The sequence below is a fragment of the Furipterus horrens genome, unplaced genomic scaffold (genome assembly GCF_987537825.1).
Source record: "Furipterus horrens unplaced genomic scaffold, mFurHor1.1.pri manual_scaffold_5, whole genome shotgun sequence".
Taxonomy (NCBI): Eukaryota; Metazoa; Chordata; class Mammalia; order Chiroptera; family Furipteridae; genus Furipterus; species Furipterus horrens.
Window position 1 is genome coordinate 127,217,794 of NW_028327175.1, and position 16,619 is coordinate 127,234,412.

A 16,619-nucleotide genomic window follows, 5' to 3' on the forward strand; every position below is an offset into this window, starting at 1 on the left:
CTTTTGAATGGATTATAACATCTTGGTTCCTGTATTTAATTAAAGTTAACGAAAAATATGTTTAACACGTGTTCATTTTATAGTGTATGAGAACCGCGACTTGGGGTGGGGGTTATCCCTTAACAAAATTAGCAAGTAAACATCTAGCTGATAGTGTAACGTGCTAGGAAGAAAATGAAGCAGAACAAGGAGGGTAGCAGGGCGTGTCATTCTAGGTAAGGTTGTCAGGAAAAACTGTCCTGAATCAAAGTGCTAAAAGAATGATTCGTTATCTGAGATTCAGATTTAACCAGGCGCTTTTTGTATGTTATCTGGCAGGCCCACTGCCGATGGACCGCAAGGCGCTGGCTCTGCAGATCTGGCCTAACCGGAATCTGGCGCCCTTGTCAGAGACAACGAAGCTGAGACAGCCCTCCCGCCCCGCGCCCGCCCGGACGCTGAGCTCTGGCTGGTGGGCGTGTCCGCAGCGGCCCTGCGTCGTCACGTGCAGACCCGCGCCTGCCGCGTCGGCGTCGGGAGCGAGCCAGTTGGCTGCGGCCTGGCGCAGGCGTGGCCGTCGGCCTGGGAGCGGTTTCTGGCCCATGGCTGCAAAGGCGAAGGCGGTGGCCGGGTCCGCCGAGGGACCCCCGGGGCGGGCGGCGGCGCTGGAGCTGTGGCTGAGTGAGTAGCGGCCGGCCCTGGAGGCGGGCCCAGCGCCGCACGGCAGGCCTGCTTCCGGCTTCCCTGTGTGTTCCTTCGGAAGGCAGCCTGGGCGGGCGGCCGGGCCTGGAGGGGTCCCGGGGGTCCGCGGGGCGGCGGGCGAAACCCGGACGCCAAGCGCGTACGCAGCCTGCAGGCCCGGTGCGGAAGGGTCACGGCAGGACTGCCGTTTACTGCGCCTGTCTGTAGCGCCCGGCAGTGTGCCACCCCCTCTCTCCCGCCGTTACTCCTCAGTGAGGTCCCCAGGGACGGCTTCCGGCGTCCACCGCGTTTTCGGAATGGGGACGTTCAGGCTTCAGGAGACGCAGTCGTGCACAAGGTGCAGCCTCCTCTGCTCTCGGGGGCTCGGAAGGGTTTCTGCTGTCGCCTTTCCTGCCCAAACAAGTCGTTTCTCATGTGTGCGCGTGTTCGCAATGGCCGCACCGCTTGTGTCGGGTCGCCTCCTGTAAGCTTTACACCAGTGATGGGGGTAGAGGGGTTACCACTTCGCTGTTACCGAGGGGGAGCTGCGAGCCAGAGAGGATGAGCAGTGCCCTCCTCGGGCCCTGCTAGGTGCTGGGCACAGAGATGCGCAGCGCAGGGTCCTCGCTCCCAAAGACGATTTGTAGTGGGGCCACACCTGTGACAACAGCCTCTTGTTTTTGTAATGCGCAGAGGGACGCGTTTGTGTAACTTTTTGCAGTAGGAGTTGGTTTGTTTTTCTGGGGTCTGTCTCAGTGGACAAAGCACTTGACGGGACAACGGAGGCGACAGCGTTTCAGAGAGGAAACGGCATGTGCAAAAGCTGGGGGACCTGAGGCTGGACCTTTCTGGGAACGAGTGGGTCAGTAGCGCTGCAGTGCAGAACCTGGAGAGTCTGGGAGAAAGGCTTCCCAGTCACCCGGGACAAGCTCTTTACGGGGCTTACATGCTGCGCGTGATGTGGGGACAGGGGTGTGCAGTTTCATTCTGAGAATTTGTGACCAGGTACACCTGTTAAAAGCATTACCTGCAGCCTGGTGGAGCTGAATTGGTTAGGGGGATGAGACCTAATGCAGATAGAGTTGAAACACTCGGTGGCACTTAGGGGCCCAAGTAGGACAAAGGCTTTGGGATGGATAGTAGAAATAATTAGCAGGCACAAACAGCCTTGATGCTCTAGAATGGAGGTGAGAGACATGGACTGTAGGGTAGATCCCAGGTTTCAGGCTCTGATGATGGGTTGGTTACAGATGCTTCACCTGTGAGGAAGAGCTGGTTTAGGGAGGAGGGGACAATTGAGTTGTGCAGTTTGTGGTGCTTTCGGCACAGTTGGAGAGGTGCTCTGTAGGTAGTTGGGCAGCCTCAGATCAGGCAAGAGCTGGAGGTCAGCTTGGGAATCTTCAGTCCATTGCCAGTGAACTTGAGCAGAGACTAGCAGACAGAGCATGCAGAACCTCATCACTTAAGAAGCAGATATGATAAGCAGCCTGAAGATGGAAGGAGAAGCAGACATGGGGGTTGGGGGTCAAAGCTAGGAGTTAAATGGTGGGAACCAAGATATTAGGAGGCAATGGAGAACAGTAGGCTTAGGCTGGAATTGCAGAAAGGTCAAGTGGGGTGGGTTAGAGGACAGCAAGTGCTGACCTACTGACCGTGGCGGAAGGAATAAGAGGGGATGTGACTGCCTAATGCAGTTCTTTAGCTCCAGCTGTTTTAGGCCCATAGAGTCCCAAAGTTGCTAGACTTTCAAATTTTCAGATAGAGCTAAAACCTGTACTTTTATGTGAAATCTTTTGAGTTTTTAAAAGCTGACAAGTACTTTGAAATACAGTTTGTCTAGTGCAAGGGAGGCAGAATTAATCTAGGGAGGTGTAGCCTCTGGCCACCAATCCCCCCCCCCCCCTTTTTGAGTAAAGCTTTTACAATATAGCTTTTATTTATTTATTTATTTGAATGGTATTTGAATGTGAAATGGAGGAGAGTAGCCAGAGGGAATTCAGAAGTAAAGGAGGGTTAAAAGGAGAGGGTTACCAGCGAGCACTTTTCTACTTGATATTTCTTTGTGGGAACTATCTCTCCTGAATTCTAGGTCTGATGTTCAAGCTATTGAAGAGGGGCTTAAAGGTACTGAAGATCAGAGCTAGAACAGAAAGAGATGACACAGAGAGGACAGGCACCTTTTGTTTTTCTGAGTGCCTAGGACAGGAGATAAGGACAATGTATATGCAAATAAGTTTGTCAGTAACATCCCTGTCCCCCCACTTAGTATTAGGGGCTGAGGGGGTTTGAGGAAGGTGGGGACATTTGTGAATGGCTGGTAAGAGAAACAGGAGGGATCCTGCTGGATACTTGGGAACAAGGTTTCCCAATCTCAGCACATTTTGGGCCTGACAATTCTGTATTGTGGGGGCTGTACTGTGCCTTATAGCTGTTTAGTGAAATTCCTGGCCTTTACCCACTAGATACCAATAACACACAGCCTCTTTCCAGTCAACAGAAAATGTTTCCAGACATTGCCAGATGTCCCTTGGGAGAGAGGAGCAGTATCACCTCTCCCGTCTCCACCTCAGATCCTCTGATTCCTCCTGCCCAACCCCCACGCCCAGGGGCAGAGAAGGTGAACTATGGTTAAACCAGATCTGCTGGGGGCTGTGAGTGCGGCCCTGGAGCTGGTACAGCAGAAGGACTGAAGGATGAGGGGGTAGAGAGGTTGGTATGGCAAGGAGAGCAATGTTGTTGAAGGATTACATTATGAGTCTAGGCTGGATGGAGAAGGCAGAGGACTGCTGATCTTGTCATGTGGCGCCTTGCTGTAAAACTCAACAACTAGTGTTGAGGAAAACAGGTCTTTATTTACAATATTCCATCCTGGAGAGGGCAGTGAGCACTTCAGCTCAGAGCCCTGTTCTCCCATGGGGCCCAGCACTTCCCTTGCTCCCCAAAAGGCTAGAAGCCAAAAACATGCCCAGAGGTTCCCCATCCCTTATCTGTCAGCTGTCTCCTTCAGGATCTGGGGCACGATGTCATCAGCCTCCGTATAACAGTCCAGGAAAACATGTGTCCCATTGCACTGGATCACGCATGGTTCTCTCTGTCATTTTCAAAGCCACATGGTATCCTCCCTTTTAAAGCAGCATGGAGTTCTTGCCAAAATACCTGCTGCCTTTTTAAATCCCTGACTGTGTCCTGTGACGTAGTGGGCGTGGTAACCAGTTCTGACCATTCACAGAACCTTGAGCAGGCTCTGTATGCTCTTTCCTCACTATTTTATAGTCAAAACCCCTCCCATCTCCTTGGGGCCTTGGAAGAACCAAAGTCATTTGCATAACTAAGACACTAGCTACTAGCCATAGTTATTTAAAGACATTTTAAAAGCTGTTCCCTTCTCCCCATCCCCCAACCCGCATGCTCCTGCGATTTTTGGGGACTTTCCACTCTGTAACAGTCTCAGGTCGCTCACAGACCTTGCCTCATAAAGCAAGGCAGTTGTGTTTCCAAGAGGGGAATGATGGTAAAAACACATTCCCCTTAGGTCATAAGGATCAAAGGAATTAAAGTCAGTGATACCTGTTACTATCATTAGTGTTGCAAGTGGCAGAAAACTTAGTCATATAGGATTACTGAAAGAAAAAAAGGAAAAACATGGGGACTAGAATTGGGGAGGAATAGTTCCCCAAAGGATCATCAGGAAGCTGTTATCAGAAGCTCATGCTTTAAAAATACACAGAGCAACTTCTGTGCATTCTAGAGCTTTTCCCACACTTGGATTATTTTGGTTAGTGTCACATGACCGTGTATGTAACTGCCTGATTCCTGTTAATGAGAAGTCTCATATGCCCTATCATGTGGGTGTACTATAGTTTGGCTAACCAGTCCCCAGTAGTGGATGTCATAAGTTGTTGCCAGCCTCATGCTATTAAAAGCAGACCCGGCCCTCTGGGTCTCTGTGATTCTAACCCTGGTAGGGTGGCTAGGGAGGCAGTAGCTTGAAGTCGAGTGCTGAGTGAATCCTTTCCACCTGGACATACTTCCAGGTAGTATGTTCTGTCTTTTTCCCAGCCCCACTTTCATGCCTCCCTTGGGGATCAGAAGTGTCTTGATTACATGTATTCTCTGAGCTTCTTGAGGACAGAGCTCATTCTCTAATATGGAGCCCAGCATGGACATCCCTGGTGTGGGTCTTGGGCCTTCAGCATGTGCTTATCGAATGACCTCTGGACTGGAGGGTTCAGTGTGCACCTGCAGAATAGTCTCCCTGTGAATACTGTTTATGGATTGAATTCCAAATGTCCCACAGCCTCAGGGCTCTCCTATAGCACAGACTGCTCCTAGCAGGCCAGAGGTATGACACTGGGTGGCAGCTGGTGGTAGAGGATTTTGCTTCTGAATTAGTCACTCTAGGATGAACCATTTCACTCACAGCTGGTGTTCTCAGTAGTTTTCTTAATAACTCACCATGTAGCCTATTTGAAATGCCTACAAACCTTGCTTTTATTAAGCAAAACTATGGCTGTAGTGTAACTTGTCCTGACCAAGTGCCAGCTAAATAAACCACCTTGGTGCCAGGGGTAGCCATTCTAGTGCCCTGATGAGGTTGCGATGGTCCTGAGAAGCAGGATAGGGGTTCTGTAAGTTTCTCCCTGGCCATGCCTGCTCAAGCTCCAGGCCTTTCCTTGGGACAATTGGCATCAGCAAACCTGGGCCAGTTGGCTTTGGTCCATTCAGACCCAGTTGCTATCCTCTGGGAGTCATGTTGTCTGGAGCTTGTCCAGGCTTCTGAAGTAGCTGGCAGGCTGGGATTATGTGTTGGGAGATGTAATTTCAGAACTGGAATGGCCATCTCCTGGAGTCAGCAATATGTCCAGCCAACTGGCTATAAACTGTGTAGCAAAAGATGAATCGTTCATTTAGTAGATGTCTGTGCCAATGACTGTTTTAGGTGCTGGAAGGTGAATGAGACGGACCTTCTTGCTTTAGGGAGCTGATAACTTAGTGGCAAGAAAGGCAAGGAAACTAGTTCCCAAAGATGTCCTACCTTTATCAAGAAACTGAAGACTTTACTGTGAGGAATGTTCGGGCCCTGGAGTCAGGCAGACTGGGACTGAACTGCAATTTCTGTTGTTTTCTAGCTTTGTGATTGAGCAGGTTTCTTCACTTGTAAAGTGGTGAGGCATGCTTGGAAAAACAGCATGGTGTCTGGTCCACAGTGAGTTCTTCAAGAAGACAGCTATGACTATTAGTTATTTGGAGTTATAACAAAACTTGAGTGAGTCTTCATGATACAAATAAAAAAGAAACGCCCACACTTTATACATCTTCCAGTTGTGTGGCCTTGGGTAAGGGTTTGGAATATGACTTAGCCTGTCAGAAGTTTCTTCTTTCTTTGGAAAGGCGGGTGCCTGTTGGTACTCTTCACACACCTGGTTGCAGGGGAGGCCACTGAGGGCTCGATTTTCAGGTATGCTGGGGCCTGCCTGCTGTTCTCTGCCTTTAGGTCCATCATGTGTTGAGTGCTGAATGCCTTTGAGGTGTCAGCCTTGACCTTGTAGTGAAACTGAAACCTCATGAGCATAAATGGTATAGAATTGTTTTAGCTGACTCAGACCCCTTAATCAGATTTTTTGAAAATCATTGCTTTAAAGACCTCATTTCATGAGTCATTACTTTGTACTTATGGGTAAGAAATTGTACTGAGTTCTGTGGGGAATATATCGCTTCTGGCTTTAAGAGTTTTATTCCCTTTAGGTGTAATTAGGCATGTGTATATATTTTGAAAGGAAAAGGCTAAGGCTGTGTGTTAAGTGATAAATTAGCTGTCTTTGCCCTGGTTGGGTAGCTAAGTTGGTTAGAGTGTTGTTCTGATATGCCAATGGTGCAGGTTTAATCCTCACGCAGGGCACATACAATAAACAAGGAATAGATAAGTAAGTGGGACAAAAAATCGATGTTTCTCTCTCTTAAAAAAAAAGTCAATAAAAAATTTTTTTAAAAAAGAGGTGGAACATATGGAGGAGCTTTAAAGGGGGAAAAATTGAGGAGTATATGGAAATTGATAATCCCATTCCTTTGCTTCCTTCGTCACCTTTCTCTCTTAGAGTGGAGTCCGTGGGTGAGAAGGTGGGTGATTGAGTGTCCTTTAAGTCTCACTGCTCAGCTGGGGAGACATATGACTTCCTCATGAATGTGACTTCAGTCCGGAAGAGTGAAACTCTAGCTGACCACTGAGTCTTGAGTAATGAGAAGGGGGGAGAATTAGCAGGGTCTAGAAGAGTGGGAGTGGAGGTTTTGGGGAGGAGACAGGAATTCAGATGGTCCTTGAACATCTGAATACATTAGAGATATGACCCTGAGAATTAGCCTGTTTGCAGAGCTTGAAAGAGCTTCTCTGTCAGGACCAATGAGATACTCATTGGAGAGGCTGGTAGGCCTGGATGTCTGGACAGTGGGGAGGAGGGAAAGTGTTAGGAAGAAAGTCTCAGTGACTCTTTTGTAAGAGATTGTGGCCTGCTTCATTCTGGGGGTAGGGATACGTGGGTGAGCATCCTTGTTGGGCCGCTGGGTAGGTTTTCTCTGCAGTTGCTGCTGCAGGAGGAGAATAGCTGCTACCATCCATCTGGGAAAGAAACATACAACCCCGTATTCCAGGGAGGTTGAGCATTGCTCCTCCCTCAGTGGACCATGGTCTCAAATCAGGCTTCTGATAATCCCCCCTGCTCCAGGTTATCTCCTGCCCCTGGTTCTGCCCTGATGCCCTTCAATGCTCAGTGTCCTCAGATTTCATCCAAGTATGAGTGTTCAGGTGGAGGACACTAGGACGATTGGATCTGGGTCCCTGGGAATGTGTACAGTAGCAGAGAGGCACAGCATTATGAGGAATGAAGATGAGGAGATATTTTCTGGTCATTTTAGACAAGCTGCCCCCACACAGAAGCTTCTTACATAGGATGGTCAGGGAACATTTCAGTAAGCTGAGGCTTAGATTTAGGGGTATTGCTTCTAAGGAGATGGTGGGATGATCAAGTGGAGTCACCTAGAGCCTCAGTATATTCTGGTCGTCCTGTCACATACCTATGAAACTTACAAGTAGCGTCCCAGGTGCTGGCCCCTGCCCATCCTCATTGTAGGGTCTCCGTAGGAAGTCCTGCCTGATGAGGGGTGTGAAGGCCTTCAAAGGCCAACCACTGCACCAGAAATGGAGCTCCTTTCAGGGCTACAGCTTGTCAACTAATATATTCATCCATTCAGTCAGTAAATGTTCATTGAGGCCAAGTCACGTGCCAGCGTCTCTACCTATGGTGGTGACAGCACAGGTATGGCCCTGTTTCTTTTAGCTGTCTGCCTGATCCCCTAGAGGTGTGATGTCATAGCCCTTGGCTGTCATATTTATTTTGGAGGGAAAGAGGTCAGTACTTCCTTTTATTATCCTTTCTTTAATTTTATTTTTTTGTTTTCTTGGCAGATAAAGCCACAGACCCAAGCATGTCAGAACAGGATTGGTCAGCTATCCAGAATTTCTGTGACCAGGTGAACACTGATCCCAATGGGTAAGGTGACTGTCAGGCTTGGCTCTGGGGGCACCTCAGACTAAGTGCATGCTAGTTTGCCTTGGGACTATTTAACAGCTAGGCTTTCTTTTTTTCCCTCCACAGTCTACTGAGAACATTAGTTTTATAGCTAGAGCAAACTCACATGGCTTTTTAAAAAAAACAGAATAGTCCTTTTATAACTGGCAATTATTTTTAAAAATTTTAAATAATATTATGAAACACTCATACTCAGAAGACCTGAATGTTACTGATAGAGTTAACAATGTGAAATAGATGAGTGTATTCTCCATAATTTAAATCTAACCTTTCTTCAGAAGAGATAAGAAAAGGGCAAAATTATCTTGAATTTTGTTGCCAAAGCATCTAAATAGGAGCTGAAGAATCCAGATACTCAATCTGCATGTTACTGACTATTCAGCATTTGGAAATGGGCAGAATGTTTGATCACACTGTCTACTCTAGTCTTGATCCGACAACAAACAGGGTCTGTGCGGCTCACGACCTGGCTCTGTGTTGGCCTGGGCCTGACTGCTCACCTTGGAGCTTTAGGGGTGGGTGGGCTGGGGAGGGTGATACGTTCTGGACAGCAGTAGTTGAAGGAAAGGTAGATGGGGGTTGGCTAGTCACAGTCCATCTCTGCTGTGACCAGAGCTCCTAGAAGGGAGGTGACTTTATGGAGCACACTTAGCCAGACCAGTTAGGTTTTCCCTGTCCACCCAGAGTCCGCGTGTCTTTATTTCCCCTTAGCCCCACCCATGCGCCCTGGCTGCTGGCCCACAAGATCCAGTCTCCACAAGAGAAAGAAGCTCTTTATGCCTTAACGGTGAGTTTGGCCTGCAGCATCAGCTCTCCTGTCCTGAAGCCAGAGAGAACCACGTCCCAGGCCCCAGGCCCATTTCGGTGTGGTGGGGAGCCCTAGAGACTTATCTCACTGGCCATGAGAAAGCAGGCCATAGGGGGGTCGGGCTGATTGTCCCATCCTAGGTCTGTTTCTAGAGGCAGCACCAAGCCCACTTTGTGAGAAGGAAATTAAGGTTTTATTTCCCTTCGTTCTTTATAGACCAGGCCTGGCAAGTTAAGTGCCCACAGAGCCAGAATGATGACATAAATGAGTGAGCCACTATGTGAGGATCAAAACCCAGGGGAGCACACGCCCAGTCAATGGAGCGTGGCTGCAGGGTGGCCCCAGCTGGCTTTGCTAGGTGTGAGTTTGGCCCTTTGTTGCTAGAACTTCCTGTTTTTTAGGAGAAACCATAAATCCAGATTTATATATGAATTTTCTAAAATGTTTGATGTGGGTGACTAATTTGAAATGTTAAATAGTAGTGTGGACTAAAGAATACATGTGTAGGTCCCACTTGTGTGCCAGCAGGGAACTTGTGGCTTAGCAGTTCACAGGCCTTACATACCAAATGTCATCTCTGAGGGGAAGTGATTCACCTGCCTGTAGGATCTCCTTCAAAGGTGGGGTGACCTCAGGCTACATATCTCACTGAGCTGTTTCTTGGGCAGAAACCTGTCAGATACAGCATGGTCAAATAGGTACAGTAGTCCCTCTCTATATTGTGGTTCACTTATCAAGGCCTCACTGTATTGTGGGATTTTAAAAAATATTGTATTTTTTCACTATATCGCAGGATTTAGTGGTACTGTATACATATGTTGTTAAGGTTACGTAGGTTTAAGAGTGTAGAATATGTTTAAGAAAATAAGTAGTGTTTATAAAAGTGTGGAAAAGATTAATAAGGGAGTGGGAAGGGTTATTAAGGGACTGGGAACGGTTTATAAGTGTGTGGAAACGGTTTATAAAGCCTTAAAATATATATAAATACAAAAATAAATGTAAGGTTCCTACTTCGCGCATTTTCACCTATCGCGGGGGCGTCTAGAACATAATACCTGTGATAAGTGAGGGAATACTATACTTTTTAAAAAAATCTGAAAATTTTCTCCCTTCTCCCAGACTTCAGTGTCCTCATAGTGCTAAGTAAACACTAGCCCTGGTTCCAACAAGTGGTCATCAGGTTTTAGATGAACCTGGAGCCAGTGATTTTTCCATTCTCATGGGAGTTCTATGTCTGTGCAGGTGTTGGAGACGTGTGTGAACCACTGTGGAGAAAAGTTCCACAGCGAGGTGGCCAAGTTCCGCTTCCTGAATGAGCTGATCAAAGTGTTGTCCCCAAAGGTGAGTACTTGGTCTTACCCTGCTTACTGTACTGCACCTGGCCCAGCCTTTAAACTCCAAATGCAGGCCTGCTCCTGGACAGACCCTACAGCCTGTCTCAGGTTTGTGAGGAAGCTGAGAAAGGAAGCCCTGCATGGGAAAGCTTTCTTCTCCAAGGTCTAGGACAGCCTTGCTGATACCTGCCCTCCACTGTCAGCATCTTCAGATTATTCTTCCTTTAAAAAATGGCCTTGTGGATGGGTGACCTAGAGGGGGTGAGAAACTCTAGCTTGGAGCACAGGTTTCCTGCTAAGAGACAGCAAGAAATATCAGGTGTGACTTTAAGTTTCATATCACTTCTTGCCTTGTCCTCTGTACCTTTCCTCCTGGCACCTGTCTTAGCTCTGCCATTCTCAGGTAACTGACATGGATGGAGCCTTTCCTTGCTGCTTCCCAACAACAGTTCTCAGATACCAACTGTATATCCTACAGTTTAATTCAGTTCAGTTCTGACACTAATTACCCAGAGGTAGTACATACCCTACATGTTCAGAACTCAGTCATACCTAGATTACTACGCCTAATTTAAACACCAGCCATGAGTCTCATTGCTTTTCTGCCTGACCAGCTACACATGTGGGGATTTCATGACCATCTCCACAAGGTTCCATAATTTAACAGAAAGACTCTAAAAGAATACAGGAAAGCACTGTACTTACTATATTATTATAAAGGATACAAATGGAAAAGATACATAGGCCAAGGTCTTGGAGGGAAGGGGAGCAGAGCCTACATGCCTTTCCTTGTGAAATTTCTAGGCACACCATCTTCCCAGCACATCTGTGTGTTCAGTCAGGTAACTGAACCTTGTTTCAGAGTTTTTACCTGGAGTTCTAGTATGTAGGCATGATTGATTAAATCATTGGCCTTGTGATTGAACTCACTCTCCAGCCTCCTCCCCTGCTGGGAGTCGAATACGGCTGAAAGTTCCAACCTTCTAGTCATGTGGTTGGTTTTTCTGGCAGTCAGAAACTTAAGTACCCATCCTGAGTGGTTAGCTTCAACTCAGGTGTGGTCCAAGGTGGGGCTCATTGTGAATAACAAAAGATTCCTATCACTCAGGAAATTCCAAGGGTTTTTGAAATTCTGTGCCAGAAACTGCAGACAAAGATGAAACATATTCTTTTATTATGCCACACTTGTCCCAGTCAAAAAATGAGTGTCTGCAGTGACTAACCTAGGCCAGTACATGGTGGGTTCTAATTTTAGCTGTTCTCGAGCTTGACTCCTTGAAATCCAGAAAGAGGCCTCAGTTTTGTGCCAGATGATTTGACCTCTCGCTGTGCCTTAGCTCTCAACTAGCCTTGGGTTGCTCACCAATCTGGGCCTCAGCAGCTGTCTCTTTTGTGCTACTGTGGGCTATGTGCTCTACAAAATTCCTTTCAGCTCTGTAATTCTCTTTCCTCTTGTTTTCAGTACCTGGGGTCCTGGACCACAGACAAAGTTAAAGGAAGAGTCATGGAAACACTCTTTAGTTGGACAGTCTGGTTTCCAGAAGACATTAAGATCCGAGATGCTTATCAGATGCTGAAGAAACAAGGTCTGACTATTATACCACATTCTCTTTCTCACAGTACTTGCTTCTTTTTACTTTTTTTGTGTGTTTTGGAATTTTTTGGTGAAGACTAGATATCTTGTATAGGACAGAGGAGATTGAAACAAGTACTTTTCAATATCTGGAAATGGGCAAACCTTTCCTTCTGGTGGGCAAGGGCTCAGTTGTGTTTGAAATTGTTGTTGCTGTGGTTATCCTTGCTACACTGGACTACAGATTCCTCCAATGTTAGCTTGTGTTTTGGGTGGGCGCTGATTTGCTAGAGTTTTTCTTGATATCTGCTTCACTCTTAGCAGTAAGGTCTTTCTTTTTCAGTACCTCAGAGACGTCTTATTCCCTTGCCTTTACTGACAGTAGGTGGTCCATTATTGTTAGTGTGGTGTCGTCATTTCTGCTCTGACAAGGCCTCAGTCTTAGGCAGCCACTGGGTCCCCGCTCTCATGAGAGACAGAGACAGACAGAGACACAGACACTGACACCCCCAGAGGTTCTATATTCACTTGTAAAGTTATGAATTTGTATGCTGTCCATGCCTTTCTGTGTCCTGTGTGGAAGCTGGACATCCATGTTCCCTCTCCCTTGGACTCTGTAGAGATAGGAACTGGATTCAAGATGGACTCAATGCACTCAGTGTTTTTAGGAGTGTCAGGGGTCTCACTGTACTTTTTGGGCCCTGAGATATGTGTGTGCACAAAATGATCAATATTTTTACCACATAGAACCCATTGACCTCTAGCCATAGGCTCTGATTCTGCTCTAACTCACTTGGCTCTGATGTCTTTCTGCTGGTTCCCTCGATTCTCTGGAGGGAGGATGCAGATTATACCCTGGGTGTATTCATTAAGGCCATTGACAATATTTTCCTAGCTGGGCAGCAGGAAACAGGGTTTATATGGGATCCTGCTGAAGTCAGTGGGTTACCCGTATCAGTATCATCACTTCATGGATTGCATGTTTCAGGAATCATAAAGCAAGACCCTAAACTACCAGTGGATAAAATCTTGCCTCCACCTTCTCCCTGGCCCAAGAGCGCCATCTTTGATGCTGATGAAGAAAAGTCAAAGGTAGGGAGCTCTTTGCCTGACCTTGGTGGCCTACCCAGAATCTAATCAGATCCCTTTTTTAGGGACTCCCTTCAGATAGCCCCTGGAATGTCTTCTGAGCCCTTGAACCAAAGTGTGGGAGAACGTGGTCTGGAGCAGGTTTTTATGAGTGAGGTGGCATAAGGTCTAGGGTGTTTTCTATAGTGTGGATGGTCGATCACACCCAATGTGTGTGGTATTGGGGAAGATGTTGGAGAGGAAATAGTTCATTATATGTCAGTTCAGGTTTTTTTAGTGCCAATAAGCCTGCTTTCACCCATTTTCCTTATACTGCTGTGTCCCAGAATCCTCAGACATCAGTAAAGAGAAAGAAGGGAAGGAAGGCGATCGAAAACCAGGCTAAGACCTGGGATAACCCTAGAGTATCAGTGGTAGCCCTGCTTTGGGTCATTCCTGGTCTTGCTCACGCACAAGGTCTGTTAAAAGTATCATACCAGGGAAGCTTGAGGCCACATGTGTGTCTCTGTGGTACCCATTGCCTTCCAAATGTACCTTGGTCCCCTTGGGTCCAGATGTTCAGTGGCCATGCATCCCTGTAGGCAGACGAGCAGGGCTGTGCTAGGTTTTGCTGCCTTTCATCTCCTGCTGGTTCCTTACAGTTGCAGAGGGTGAAAGAAATAGGGAGGAGGTAGGTCATGGACTTCTGAGAAAGAAAGAATCTTGAGTCACCTTGGGAAAGCTGCTTACACTCTCTGGGGCTCAGTATCCCCATCTTTCCTGCCACATAGTCAACAAAGATAGAGTGACTCCTGTATGCCAGGCATTCTGCTGGGTATTAGGAATCAGATTGCCAAGTTCTGTTACATTATAGAGTCCGTGGTCCAAGACAACTCAGCACTCTTGACATTTGGGCAAGAGTTTTTTTGTTGGGGCTGTTTTTTCACTGTAGGATATTTACAGCACCCCTGACCTCTACTCACTAGATGCCAGTAGCATTCCCATTCGTGACAACCAATTTATCTCTAGACTTTACCAAATACCATCCTTCACCTCTACCCTGTTGAAACCAGTAGTCTGTGAAGGTGGTGGAAGTACATGATTGTGTGATTGCAAGGATTTGGTCAGATAATGCATATGAAAAGTATGACCTCCTATTGTTAGTGTCAGCTCTTCTGTTGCTGACACCACACACTGGCTGTTTGACACCAAGGGGATTAGCTTCATCTTTTTCTGTTCACCTTCAGCTTCTGTCAAGGCTTCTGAAGAGCAGCCACCCTGAGGATCTGCGGGCTGCGAACCGGCTGATCAAGAGTTTGGTCAAGGAGGTGGGCATTTTTCCACTGGGTTGTGCAGATTCAGCCTTGGACAAGGGCTGCACAGTGTGTGTGCGCATGTGTAATGGTGTGGACACACCGTTATCTGGGGGAGGGGTGGACTCCTGGTTTGAGCTGGGGAACAGCCATGGGCTTCTTGAGGGCAGCGGGTGGTGACTGGAAGCAGGGACCATGCTATGCGCTTTCCAGGTTCTTCTGTCCAGGCATACAAAGCATTTCACAGACATCACTCTCTGTCCCAGTGACAGGTACTGTGTGGACAGAGTCCAGATTTGGGAACCTGTTTTTCAGAGAGTTATGGCTGATGGTACAAAGTAGTGGCTTGCCAGGCCCCCAGGTGCACTGTCTTCCCGAGGAACCCTGGCTTTGAGGACACTCTTCCCCTGCTGTGCAAACACTCCCTCCACTCAATGTTTAGTGATTTCCCTGAGCTTGCTCTCCACAGTGCAGTGCCCCCTTCTCACTCCCGTTCAGGCTTTATCCAGGGCTCTGCCCCTCACTGCCATCCTCTCCTTTCTCCCAAAGGAGCAGGAACGATCAGAGAAGGTATCCAAGAGAGTCAGTGCTGTGGAGGAAGTGCGGAGCCATGTGAAGGTGCTGCAGGAAATGCTGAGCAGGTACCGCAGGCCGGGGCAGGCCCCACCAGACCAGGAGGCCCTGCAGGTATCTTCTCTAAACATAAAAAATAAATAAGTAAAAAATTCAGGAGTAACTGAGTATAACCGATGTACTAGAAATTGCACTTAATGTGTGTTGATATGCCCATCTGTGCAGCCGTTGTCACAATCAAGATTCTGTAGGTCCTATGCAAGTCTCTTTTATCAGACAATTTTCTCCCACTCTGTGGGTTGTCTTTTTACTTGACTGTATTTTGAAGCAAAAGATTTCAATTTTTAAAGTTAAATTTGCCTTTTCTTGGTTGTTGTTGCTGGTGCTCTGATGTCATATCTGACATGCCACTGCCTGCTGAGTGGTTACTCAGTCTGTCTAGAGCACTGCTGTTTGCTCTCTGCGCGTGCATTCTTCTCTGTATCATAGCTTTTTATGCTTCGCTGCACAGGAGAGACCCTTCACAAAATTCACCTGTCTTCCATTTCAAAAGGCTAGCAGAAATGAACTAGTCTTTCCCAAAACCAAATTCCTGAGAGAAAAATCTATTTGGCCAGTGTGGCTCATGTATCTGTCTACCTGGGTCAATCAGCTATGACTGGGATTAGGCAGAGTTATAGGGAAGCACTTGCTGGTCTTCCTCTGAGGCCGGAGGGGACTGTACCCAGAGGGGTTGGGAGCCCGGGACAGACAGACACTGTAAAACTGATCTCCTGTGGTGAGGTTGTATTACCAGACCACTTCTGCATTCGGGGTGGCCCAGTCCTGGCATGACCCGGGACCTTTTACGTGTTAAGTGGCCTCCAGGTTCTTGACACCTGCTGGAAAAAATTTAAGACAGGAGTCCAGGTGAAAGTGAATTTATTAAAGCTTAGGACAGTGAGGCAAAAGAAGAGTCCCTGGAGGCAGGATCGGGGGTGAACCTGGGACAAGCAGCTGCTGTCTACTGCTTCCCTGGATGCAAGTCTCGTCAGGACACTTAGAGCGTAGGATAGAAGAAGCCAAGTACGTCCCTGAGGAAAGTGGGGCTCGGGTGTGCCCAAAGAAGAGCATGAGCTGGTGTTCTTTGTCCTGAGGGTTTCATCTGTTTTCTGTAGGTGGGAATTTTAGGGGAGATTCCAAGGGAGGACCTCAACAGAATATTCATTAGATTTCAGGGTGTGTCACTTCATGTGCTTGGACGTATTAAAATGACCACATAATGGGGTCTGGGTTAATTTTCTGGTCAGTTTTGTCGCTATCTTGGATTAGTGTGGATCTAACTGATTTTTGTTGTCCATTTCTCTGACTGTGATGGTTCAGACCATCTGCTCTTAGGCATCTTCAGTTAAGAAGGGTAGGGTCTTGTGATTTATTAGCTGTCTGTTAATTAATTGCTCAGCCATTCCAGCCCTTTGGCCATTTGTCTCAGTTTTCCACATTCCACTTGCCAGGGAATTTTCCTATTTTTTTAAAAAAAGATTCTACTTATTTATTTTTAGAAGAGGTGGAAGGGAGGGAGAAAGGGAAGGAAAGAAACATCCATGTGTGGTTGTCTCTTGCATGCCCCAACTGGGGACCTGGCCTGCAACCCAGGCATGTGCCCTGACTGGGAGTTGAACCTGTGATCCTTTTTTTTACAGGCCAGCACTCAATCCACTGAGCCAT

The 16,619-nt window shown here is 47.3% G+C and overlaps 1 protein-coding gene across 2 annotated transcripts in view; it reads left to right on the forward strand.

The window, feature by feature from the left end:
* Positions 1-499: 499 nt before the first annotated feature.
* GGA2 (golgi associated, gamma adaptin ear containing, ARF binding protein 2) overlaps positions 500-16,619 on the forward strand; it is a 30,533-nt gene continuing 14,413 nt past the window's right edge. For both annotated transcript variants that reach the window (XM_090277751.1, XM_090277752.1), the window contains exons 1-8: positions 500-660; positions 8,120-8,204; positions 8,955-9,030; positions 10,294-10,392; positions 11,848-11,971; positions 12,947-13,050; positions 14,274-14,354; positions 14,889-15,026. In XM_090277751.1, the coding sequence (XP_090133877.1) occupies positions 582-660; positions 8,120-8,204; positions 8,955-9,030; positions 10,294-10,392; positions 11,848-11,971; positions 12,947-13,050; positions 14,274-14,354; positions 14,889-15,026 (786 nt within the window). In that variant the 5' untranslated portion in view covers positions 500-581. The remainder of the gene's footprint in view (positions 661-8,119; positions 8,205-8,954; positions 9,031-10,293; positions 10,393-11,847; positions 11,972-12,946; positions 13,051-14,273; positions 14,355-14,888; positions 15,027-16,619) is intronic.